The following is an 11531-nucleotide window of genomic DNA, read 5'->3' as shown; positions in this document are numbered from 1 at the left end:
TATAAAACAGACTAGTCATAAAATCTGCAGATATCTATGGAAGCCCATTTCCACCACTGTGATAAAGAAAATAAAAATCTGTATCTCATAATTATGACTTAGTATCTCATTATTATGACTTACTATCTCATAATTATGACTTAGTATCTCATTATTATGACTTAGTATCTCATTATTATGAGATAGTATCTCATTATTATGACTTAGTATCTCATAATTATGACTTAGTATCTCATAATTATGACTTAGTATCTCATAATTATGACTTACTATCTCATAATTATGACTTAGTATCTCATTATTATGACTTAGTATCTCATTATTATGACTTAGTATCTCATAATTATGAGATACTAAGTATGCGATGTGCTGCCGCTGCATAATTATAACCAGCGCTGCTCCAGGATCAGAACAGACGCTCATTAAATGTCCGGTCGACCTGTATGTGTCGGAGTCTGTTTCCTCCTCACTTCCCCTCTGACCTGCGCTCACTTTACACTTTAACAATAAACACCAGCACTGATCACAAGTTAGTAGGACACGTACAGGACTGACGTTTACTTTGTGTTTGTTTGAGTTCATGAGGGAGGGTAGGGGGTTAAGGTGTAAGGTAGTGGGGGGAGCTGGGATGAGGGGATGATTGACGGCAGGGATGGGGAGGAGATTAGGAGGGTTTAAGTAAGAAAACAGCCTCTCCTCGTCGTCCCCTCATTCTCTCTCTTCCCTTTTTTTTCATCTTCTCCTTCTTCCTTTCTTCTTCTCCATCTTCTCTCCTTCTCGCTCTTCTTCCTTTCTTTCTTCTCTCTTTCTTCTGACCCCTCTAGTGTAGCTGTTCCTGAAAACAAGAGACATGTTAACTCTTTTCTTTTCAAAGTCTGAATCGGAACAATCAACAATCAATATTATAATCAGAATGAGTTGACGTACTGCAATGTTCTGCTGGATCAGAGTTTATGGCGTCCCAGCGATTTCTTTTCTGACTTCTTGTACACTATCTAATCTCATTTTTGCGCCCTATTTCCTAGACCTGCCCTCTGAGGATGGTGCGTTGTCTGCTGGAGGTCCATTCGAGACTTCCTTTTAAGGAACGACCTCTCTCTTTTACTAACTGTTCATGTTCTGCCTTTCCAGCTCCTTCTTTGGCTTTCAGACCACGAGCTGAACGCTGGTCAGCGTTTACTTCAACAGATGAGCAGAACCGACCATCTTTTCCTCTCTTCTCCCCAGGAAATATTTTCATGGTGATCTGCTTTTGAGAGCAGCGTTTTCAGCCCTCAGCTTCTCCAGCCGTTGGTTGTTTTCAGCCTCCAGGTCTTTCACCCGGGCATTTTCAGCCTTCAGCATGGCATTTTCAGCCTCCAGTCGGCCGTTTAGTACCTCCAGCTCCTTCAGCCAGGCGTTTCAGCCTCTAGCTCCTCCAGACGGGCGCTTTCAGCCTCCAGCTCCTTCAGACGGGCGTTTTCAGCCAAGCTCCTGGTTCTCCCTCTGCGAGTCCTGGAGGGCTCGGGGAAGCCTTTTCTTCTTCATGCTGCACTTGTGTTGCTCATCTCCTGAGCTTTTGATCCTCTCCATGTCGATTAACAGGTGCTGCAGTGTAGCAAGAAGGTTTCTGTAGAGTACTTTCTTCTGTAGCTGTGTACAAAAGTTTTTGTAGAGTATTCTCTTGTCTTGTGATGGTCGAAAGTCACTGGAGAGAAGTTTCTCGTGTGTCTGATGTTGGCTCACGGTCGTCGTGTCTGGTTCCACTGACAAATGTTTCTCTTAAATAGGTGAGCTAATTTGCTATGATCTGTTTCATTCTACAACACTAGTATGACTTTGAAGTTGATCAAAGGAGGATTCCTATCAAAGGAGGATTCCTTTGATCAACTTCAAAGTCATACTTTAATCACAGATGAAGACCATAGACTGTATCAAACACCGTGTGCACGCAGTCCCCCGCTCCACACAACACGACGCGCACAGTCAAGACATCAGGGTTAAAGTGACGGAACGATATTATGACATAGTTATCTCATAATTATGAGATACTGACTGCAGGGTCAGTCTGCGGGAGTGTGCGTTTCTGTGTGTGTGTGTGTGTGTGTGTGTGTGTGTGTTTGTGTGTGTGTTTGTGTGCTCGTCTCTGTCCCTCTTCACACAAACTGATAATCATATTTAGTGACTTTATTATGGAAGGTTGATGTGTAGTTCCTGTTATAAGCAGGTTGTAGGTTGGGACTCTTGTTTTGAAAGGGGTTCTAACGTAAGGGGGTTCTGTGAAGAGTGAAGTTCTTAAGTGTGACGCAAAATAAACGGGTGTGATGTCCCCATTTAATAACCATCTCTCGTGTCCTTTTTGGGCTGAGGCCTGACAGAATAAGTGAACAAAACGCTCGGCTACAATATGTATTTAGTTATTAATCGATGATGACGGATCATGACTCCGGATCGTTCCGTCACTTTAACCCTGATGTCCTGACTGTGCGCGGCGCGTAACGTCTCGTGTTGTGTGGAGCGGGGGACTGCGTGCACACGGTGTTTAAACATGTGTCTCATGAACTCTGTAAGAGCCACTATGCAGCCTGCGTGTGTGTCGTTAAATATTTATGTTGGTTTGATATTTTCTTTTATTATCCAGGTTTGTAGTTTTAGTTTTATACAGTTAAAATATATTTTGTATAGTGTGTCTGCTATATTCAATTATATTCTGTTTTCGGCGCTTTTTTGCGGCTTTTTTGTTTGAGACAGTTGATGAGGCCGCAAAGCGGTTCATCATGGATGCGCGTGGTGGTTATGGAGGCGCATGAAGATCGTGGTGAGTGTGGAGTCTGTTGAGTGGACCGAAACAAGTTTTGACCGTGATATCGTGATACTGTGGAAACGTGATAAAGGGACATCGTGACAGGTTTGGAAAGACGGAGTGTCTGTGATGTGCTGGAACGGAAAATAAAACCCTTTTTTTAAGTTTAACCTGCCTCCTGGAGTTGTGTGACATTGGGTTGCCCAGCCAGCGTGGCGGGGTCTATATGTTGGACACGAGTCAAACGCAAGAAACACTCAGCAGACATAATACAAGTGGCCATTGTAATGTGGAACCAAATGGAACGGCCACTACAAACTCAAACAAACACGAAGTAAACGTCAGTCCTGTACGTGTCCTACTAACTTGTGATCAGTGCTGGTGTTTATTGTTAAAGTGTAAAGTGAGCGCAGGTCAGAGGGGAAGTGAGGCGGAAACAGACTCCGACACATACAGGTCGACCGGACCTTTAATGAGCGTCTGTTCTGATCCTGGAGCAGCGCTGGTTATAATTATGCAGCGGCAGCACATCGCTAAGACAATGAACGGAGCAGAAAACATGAATCGATTATGTTATGTCTCAGCCTCGATGCATAGTAGCTCACTTCCGCGAGACAGGCGGCTGTCCTGACCGCAGTCTCTCAACCACGGCTTCCCTGCTCTGTTGCGCCCCGCCCACAGTCAGTATCAAGTCATAATTATGAGATACTAAGTCATAATAATGAGATACTAAGTCATAATTATGAGATACAGATTTTTATTTTCTTCATCACAGTGGCGGAAATGGGCTTCCATAGATATCAGGCCTGTGCTAACAAGAGAAAAACTAACTCTTAGGAAGCTTCTACTGTGCATTTGAAAGTTGAAAATGTGGATATGTTGCACAAACAGAGGGAAATAAAAATCCAATTGGTCAAAGTTACATCAAGTGACTGAAAATGGATTTTAAGTCGTATTTTGCAGCCAGCTCAAGCTTTCTACATTAAATGCACAATGCAGCTAAATTAGATATATAACGGTCCTACGGTACTTAAAAGCAGCAATTGAAATTCAAGAAAGATAAAAAAACGTGTATTTTAGGCATTTACGTAACTCGTTGCCTAAAACGTGACGGTTTAACTACGTGCAGTTTTCTGTACTCTTGCGTACAACTTGTTGACTCTTGGTCTCTGCTTCGCGGGCCTGAAGGGGAAGTCGTGTAGAGGGACGCCCAGAGCCCTGAGTCTGCGGGTGGAGGTCTGCAGCAGCTGCTCGTACTCCTGCAGGTCACATGTTCAGCGTGTCACCACAGGAAATTACGTATTTTACAGCCTCACTTTGACGTGTTCACTGACGACTCACCATATGCCCCTGATCCAGGTCCTCCTCTAACGCAGCAATGGTCACGCGTTTTGACTCCAACGTTTCCTACGAGAAGAAGAATCAGACTCAAGACCTAAATCACAAAGTGGCGTCTTCAGAGGACGTGTCCTGACAGCACACCTGTGGAGAAGAACCATGTCTGCTCTGAACCTTCACACTCGTGGACACTCACCTTAAGCATGTTTGCGGCGCGGCTTTTCTCGGTGTCTGTGGCGGCCGCAGTGGAGAGCGCGGCACGGAGCTGACCCTCCCTCGTCTCCACGGTTTCCGTCAGAGCGGCGAGCCTCATCTCCAGTCGCAGATGCTCCAGGCCTCTCTTCTGCTGCAGCGCCAACTTGACCTCTGTCTGCTTCCTCTGCAACTCGTCGCACTCCTCCTGAACCTGCCGACAACCACAACCTCGGGTCAACTCCCGGCGCCGCGCTGACAGGACGTCACGTGACAACAAAATCCACGTTACCTTTTCAGACGCCTGCCGCAGCAGCTCGTGCTCGATATTCAGATCCCACAGCTCCTTCTCGGCGACCTTAGCCCGAGCACCGGACTTCTGTCACACCATCAGATGTTGAGAAGAAAATTATCGATTAGAGACGTTAGTTTACATTTCAATTCAACAAATAATGTGACAGAGGTTTAGTTTCTATTAAAAAACATTCAAAGGTCCAGTGTGTAAGATGTAGGTGAAAGGGATCTATTCGCCGAAACTGAATATAAAATAATCCTAGTGATGTTTTCACTAGTGTGTTTCATCTAAATTGTACAAATTGTTGTTTTCTTTACCCTAGAATCGGCCCTTTTATATTTAAATACTTTTTAATAACATCGGGAGTGGGTCCCCTCTACAGAGGCTGCCATGTTTTTTCAGGAGCCCAGACTGGACAGACTAAACACCCTTAGAGTTTTGACAACTGAGGGCTAGCACAGGTTCTCCTTCATGTTTGGAAGGGGAGGGTGAGGTGAGGGGTATTCAGCTGCAACATGCAACTTCACCACTAGATGTCACTAAATCTGAACCTTTAACCTCCATCAAAGAGGTTACGTTTCCACCCCTGTCTGGCCGTCATCTATTTTATTTGTTTGTGTGTTTGTGAGCAGGATGAACAGATTTGCTGTAAACTCGGTGGAGGGATGGAACCTGGGGTAAGATAGAACTCGTTAACGTTTGGCGATCAAGGAATTTTTTTACTTTGTAATTAAATAAAAGAGACAATTTTCAGATTAACGGTTTCATTTTGTTTCTCTGAAACCATGAACGTCAGAGCCACGAATCGTCCCTAGCTGGAAACAGACCAGAATCATCATCTTTAAAACCTTCAAGACCAAAGTCTCAGAAGAGAAACCAACTTAGAAAACACGTCAACACTGAAAACCGATGTTATGGGAACAAAGATAACTGAGTAGTGATGCGTTTGGGTTCAGATCAGGTCGTGTGCTATGAACGCACCACCATCTTGGCCTTGGTCTGGTTGTATTCTTGCAGCTGAGCACGGAGCTCGGGCAGCTGCTGCTGGGTTTCGTGCAGAGACTCGCGCAGATGCTTGTTTTCTCGCTGAGCAACTGAAAGCTGCTTGTCCACTCGTGTCAGCTGCTTCAGCGCCTCTGCTGCCTCCTCCTGGACAAAAACAGAAGCACCACACATAAAACAGAAAATTAACATCTGAATGTTTAATGTCAAAACTGAGAAAAGAACCCTTTGATAATTTGTTATCAAAATAAATTGATGATTATAGTTACACTTGTAAAGTTTTTAACATTTTCAAAGAACAGGATAATGTCGACTCATTTTCATGAGGTCACTGTGACCTTTGACCCCTGACCACTCAAACCTAACTGTCTGTCTCTCACCTTCAGCACTTTCTCGTCCGCCAGCACTTTGTTCTGAATGCTGGAGTAATACTCCTGAGCTACTTTGAGAGCACGGCCGTGATCCTCCGTCAGCGCCACAACTCGAGCGGCCATCCTGTCGTCAAGCTCATTGACCTCTGACTTCCTCTTCCTTTCCTCCACCTCGATGGTCGTGTGCATCTTCTCGTTAAATTTCACCTCCAGTTCTATTGAAATGACAGAAGAAGAATTAGAGTTCATCAGTTAGTGAATGTCGGTTAAACTGATTCAGGTAAAGAAATAAAAGCCTAAACCTTCAGAATAAAAGTCTTTTACAGCCTCAGTTTTCTGTCTTATAATAATAATTAGCTGAATCATTAAGAACAATAGTTTTAATGTTACACCACTTTATCATTTATCAGGCTGCATCTATGACCACGTGTCAGAAATATTTAAGATCTTCATTTGTAAAAAACTAAAGTAAAAGATACGGATTTATAAATTTGTTAAATCTTTTAACACTTGAAATGTGATACTTTAATAGGCATTATAAATAGATTGTAAATGAGTCTAATTTTATACTTTAACAAATTTAATAAAGCTTAAAGAATAGTTAATGAAATTCATTTTATATAAATATTTTCTTGACACTTCGTCCATAGAAACAAACAGAATCTGATTGGTTTATTAATGATCAGTTAATCTGATTATCATTTTTTATCTACGAAAGATCATTAATATGTAGGAATCATAATTGTTATTCCTGCTGATTAAATTATTATTATTAACAGATTTTGTTGCAGAAAGACAAACTGAATAAATTCTAAGAACTGTTTTTAAAGATGTGGGTTGATCTATATTTATTTCCTTCTCTGATTTTACATGTGATCAATCACATGATCCCGTCATACTAACATTATTTGTCCGAGTCTAAAACATAAACTGTAAATGAAGATGCTGACACCTCTCCCCTTCCTCCCACTGTACAAAGATGAAGCTAAAATATCTCACCCGAAAGTGCTCGACCAATCAGGAGTCAGTGTCAGCTGTCAATCATGACGTCTTTATATCATCAAATAACTAATTAAAACTAAACTGATCAGAAACACTTGAACAAACATCAGTGTGATAAAAACTATCTGAGATGACAGAAACCATCTTTGACGAACATTTATTTTACGTCTACTTTGATTTTCTTTTTTACTTTCGCCCATGTCTGCTAACATGGAGGAGGTTTATGACCTTTACTGCAGCCAGACACCAGGGGGCGATACAGATGATTTGGCTTCACTTCTGAGCGCCGTCGTGTCGTCAATCTTTATTTATAGTGCATGTTCTGACCACCAGGGGTTCAGTTAATTTACCTCTGTTTCTCCGGTCATAGTTGTCTGTCATCTCCAACAGTTCGACCTGGTGTTTCTGTTGAGAATCAAACGATGTTCACTCACATAAATAAAATATGGAGAAGCTAAAGAGTGTTTTAGTGTAGAGGTTCAATCTGACTTACCAGTTTGAGTTCCTCGATGAACTTTTTGTTGCGAAGCGTCTTCTCTCTGGCGTCCGCCTGCATTGTGTCGCTCCGCAGCACCAGCTCTGACTCGGTGTGCTGGTTCTGTATCAGTGATGCGGAGGCGGCGGTGTCCATCTTCAGCTCGGAGACGGTGTTGTGCTGCTCAGACAGGACGTGCTTCATCTTCTCCTTGTAAACCTGGACATCAACCATCACACTGAGCGTCAGAGGAAAACCTCCTGATCATTCTAAAATTGTCATCATTTAAAAAACAAAAACCACGTTTATAAAATAATACAAAATGTCTTGAAATATTGTGGCACCAGAGGACAAACGTGCAACTCACACTGATCTCCACTCGGTGGCGCTGCTGAAACTCCTCTCTCTCCCGGTGTCTTTGCCTCAGCACATCCTTCACCCTCTCCATGTCTCTCCTGCAAGTTTCCCAGACTGACTGGTTCTTTTCACTCTCCAGCTTGAAGATCCTCTTGTCCTCTCGCACCCGCTTCAGCTCCTCACCGAGATGAACAATTAGCTCCTCCATCTGTGGGGTCAGAGTGGGAGCTCTTCACAGTTCTTAAATAAATCATATTTATATCCACAAGAAAAGTGTGATATAATACTACTACTAAACATGTAATATACATGTATATGTATACATATACGTGTGTGTATGTATATATATAAACAGAATCTCCAAACAGTGGAGTCAGTTCTAACAGTTTGTATCATGTGATTTAGTCTGAAGCTAAAGCTGTAGCCTTGTTAGCATTGTTAGCTTCTGACCTGTTCCTTGGACATCTCTGTGGACTGACTGACCACCACCGCAGAGGACTTCTTTTTCCCGGGTTTCTTTTTCCCGGGACTCTTACTCTTACTCTTAGCCTTTGGTGCCTGGAAACAAACAGATGTTTAAACACTGATGCTAAGCTAACATGCGCTAATGCATCATAAAGGAAACAATAGAAACTTCACTCACCATCGCAGTAAGGACAAGCTCAAATCGTGGAAGCGGTAGCTCGTTGAACTTCCCGTGTCAACAGAATCTGCCACTGCAGATTCTGTTGCCAGCTGCCTTTGATGCCAAACTGTTTAGAGGCAGCTGCCTTTGATGCCACACATTTTTATGGCAGCTAACGCTGCTGCTAACTGTTAGCTAATGGCTAAACCAATAGCTAACCATAGCTAACATGGCAGCAGATACTTATCTGCTGCCATGACAACACTGACCATCTTCTTCTTCTTTTTGTTTAATGGCTGGTGGCACCTTATGTGTATGGTGCATTACCACCACCTACTGTGCTTGAGTGTGGGTCAGTGTGTTGGGTCTGTGGAAATACATGAATAAAAATTATAAAAATAAATCCTGTTCATTGATCCAGTTTTTGTAAAAACGCAAACTTTATATTTCCCTTCGTCAACACTGAACAGATTCTTTAGGTTTAACCATACAGTCTATGGGTTTATGCATTGGAAAGTACTGAGTATGCTCACTAACCTGGGAATCATTGTGTAAGAGTGCTTTCCCTGTGGTTGTGAATAAATGATTGGATGGTTAGATTGAGAGAAAGACACTGTTACTGATGGATTTTTACTTTTCTCTCCTTTGTCTCTCAGTCTCACCATCGGTCTGATAATCAGCCTGGTGATTCTCCAGGTTGCTCTGGTGCAGATCTTCTTCCTCCAGGACAAAATGTCTCCGACAGATAAAAACAAACCTCTGGCTCTTAACAACAGGTGGGTTTATAAGTGGGCGCCATAAAAACATCAGATGGATGCAACACTAAAACTCAGATCATCTATTTGCCTGCAAATACTGTCGAAAGAGGAAGAGTTGGTAATAAAGCAGTAGATTAAAAATGTAATATTTAATTATTTGCTGTGTTATGTGGACTGGCTCAGGATAAAATGTGATGACGAAGTCCTAAAACTTAATTTCCTCACTTACATGGGTGAAAGAATAAAAAATCCTTCAGGTCTAAGGGCCCATTCAAACATATCACAGGTCAAAGTTTGACTCCAGGCAAAGCACATTCTGCAATATGGTATAGTAATAGTTTAGTGTGTGTGACTGGGCCCTGATTCTGTGGCTGGTTCAGATGAGTTTCATTCACTCTGCAGTGGAGACAGACATCACAACAAGACACTACAGCTCTGTCTGATGGTCAGTATTCAGAGTTAAGGTTCTACCATTACATCAAGGCAAGTCTGAAACAAGAGGTTGTGTAGTGGGTTGGTCAATGCTTCTGTGACAACAAAAGGTGAATACTACATCAAAAACCCAGGACAGGCTAATTTACAATACAATGTGCTCCACAGGGAGTGGTCAATCCCTTCAACACCTCTGCCAAGGTGATGTCTCCATCATTCCACATTTCAAAGGCATCTTCCTGGGAAAGTCTGATGTCCTTGTCTGTGACTGTGTCACTCTGACACGTTGACACTTTAACTTCCTGTGGCAATTGAATGATTCTGAAAGTAGAGCCACAGTTTTACACAGGTATCTGTTAATTCATGTAAAAACGATTTTCTCACCACAGAGCTTAATGTCACGTCGAAAAGCAAGAACTTGATGATGATGCATAAAGAAAATATCAAGGGAAGAAATTAAACTGAAACTATTTTCTTATATGCAAACATTAGTGTAAAGTGGCATTAATGAAATTATCGCAATTCGCAATGCGGAAGATCCCTTCAATGACCCTTTGTCAAATCTTATTAGAACAGTGTAAATCTGTATGGTGCAGTACTTTCCTCTCCTCCTCTTCTACAGGAAGGCGTTCCACTGCTTCAACTACTTCTTCTTTTTCTACAACGTGGTGATGGGGATCAGCAACTGGATCTTGAGGCTGCTGTGCAGCATCGTTGTAGGAACGTGGCTGGTGTCACGCATAGACCGAACCATCATGCAGAGAGGATATGAAAGCATGGATGCCGGTGAGATGAAATTCATTCCAACACATATACACAGTCTCTGAGGTGCTTGCAAAACATCATCCAGTAGATGACAGTATTTCACAAAGCATTGTCATACTGTGACAAGTAGTAGGGTGGGCTTAGGAATATGTCAGAGAAGCTTTATATAAAGCAGTCAGTGTATATAAATGTATTACTTTTTAATGTGTTTGTAGATAAGTGAGATGGTTAATCCACAATCCAGTCAATTAGCTATCGTTTCCTTAATTAAGCATTTTCCTAAAATATCTAAGAAAAAAACAAATATTATAGACACATTATATATGTTTATATATATACCTATAAACATGACTATTGTAAATATACTATTCTGTCTCATCTATGGTGTGTGGCTGTAACAGTATTTCCCCACATTCCAGGCTACAGTACTTGGATTGGGATGATCTTTGCTGACCACTATCATAACAATCCAGTCATGGTGTGTTTCTGTCAGCTGCTCGTCTCCAACAAGCTGGAGAGACACAAGGCTTCTGCATACTCCACATTCAACAACATGCCATCTGGTCAGTGTGTGTGTGTAGCTATGACATGTACAATCCACTAAATAACTACTGCTTCAATCTGTCCACTAAGATGCACCAAGTTTTCAACAAAATTGGGATTCCCTTTAAAAGACCTGGCACTTATGTTGATCCGAGATATAATTAAAATATTTTTATTTGTGCATTTCTTTCCTCATTATCTTAATTTCCAGTTTATTAACCATTTTTTGTAGAACCACCTGTTAACAGTAAGGCCAGGAGGCACTGGATGTTGTTTCACACTTTGCTGAGAAACCCTCATCTGATCCCGCTCAGAAAGCAGCACCTCTCCTCATCCTCGTTGTTACGGACATCTTCATCTCCCCAGGCAGACATGCTGGTGCGGGCTTGGGTCATGGCCTCACTAACGCAGACAAGCCAAGTGGAGTCACAGTCCCTGCCAGAGGTCATAGTCACTCCATCAGAGGACTGTTGAAGAAACATTTCCATTGATTCTTTTTCATAAAACAAAGGCTTGAAATCCAAGATTGTACATGAGCCCTTTTGTGGTGGATCACCATGTCGCTAAGGGAGTAATGTGCTGCTTGTCGTCTCA

The 11531-nt window shown here is 42.2% G+C and overlaps 2 protein-coding genes across 2 annotated transcripts; one reads left to right on the top strand and one right to left on the bottom strand.

The window, feature by feature from the left end:
- Window positions 1-3564: 3564 nt before the first annotated feature.
- LOC118101272 (dynein regulatory complex subunit 4) lies at window positions 3565-8529 on the bottom strand. Its single transcript, XM_035146874.2, has 11 exons — window positions 8458-8529; window positions 8265-8372; window positions 7825-8022; window positions 7476-7676; window positions 7333-7387; window positions 5990-6195; window positions 5589-5756; window positions 4605-4691; window positions 4317-4526; window positions 4124-4189; window positions 3565-4041 (listed from the first exon to the last, which is right to left on the bottom strand). The coding sequence occupies exons 1-11, from the start codon at window positions 8458-8460 to the stop codon at window positions 3898-3900; spliced, it is 1446 nt and encodes a 481-aa protein (XP_035002765.1). The 5' UTR covers window positions 8461-8529; the 3' UTR covers window positions 3565-3897.
- Window positions 8530-10326: 1797 nt separating this feature from the next.
- Window positions 10327-11461, top strand: LOC118117320 (stimulated by retinoic acid gene 6 protein-like). The gene is made up of 3 exons (XM_035169468.2): window positions 10327-10415; window positions 10814-10957; window positions 11170-11461. The coding sequence occupies exons 1-3, from the start codon at window positions 10385-10387 to the stop codon at window positions 11409-11411; spliced, it is 417 nt and encodes a 138-aa protein (XP_035025359.2). The 5' UTR covers window positions 10327-10384; the 3' UTR covers window positions 11412-11461.
- The last annotated feature ends 70 nt before the right edge of the window (window positions 11462-11531 follow it).

Source organism: Hippoglossus stenolepis, chromosome 2, assembly GCF_022539355.2.
Source record: "Hippoglossus stenolepis isolate QCI-W04-F060 chromosome 2, HSTE1.2, whole genome shotgun sequence".
Taxonomy (NCBI): Eukaryota; Metazoa; Chordata; class Actinopteri; order Pleuronectiformes; family Pleuronectidae; genus Hippoglossus; species Hippoglossus stenolepis.
The sequence above is the reverse complement of the archived record's forward strand: the minus strand, read 5'-3'. Positions and strand labels throughout refer to the sequence as shown.

Bases quoted from the DNA above. Each gene is read 5' to 3' on its own strand.
- LOC118101272 (XM_035146874.2), bottom strand. The intron at 6,196-7,332 runs GTAAATTAACTG...TCATTTCAATAG, and splicing joins CTATGACCGGAGAAACAGAG to AACTGGAGGTGAAATTTAAC. The intron at 5,757-5,989 runs GTGAGAGACAGA...GTTTTTGTCCAG, and splicing joins CGGACGAGAAAGTGCTGAAG to GAGGAGGCAGCAGAGGCGCT.
- LOC118117320 (XM_035169468.2), top strand. From the start codon at position 10,385: ATGCAGAGAGGATATGAAAGCATGGATGCCG. The intron at 10,416-10,813 runs GTGAGATGAAAT...CCCACATTCCAG, and splicing joins ATATGAAAGCATGGATGCCG to GCTACAGTACTTGGATTGGG. The intron at 10,958-11,169 runs GTCAGTGTGTGT...CATTTTTTGTAG, and splicing joins ATTCAACAACATGCCATCTG to AACCACCTGTTAACAGTAAG.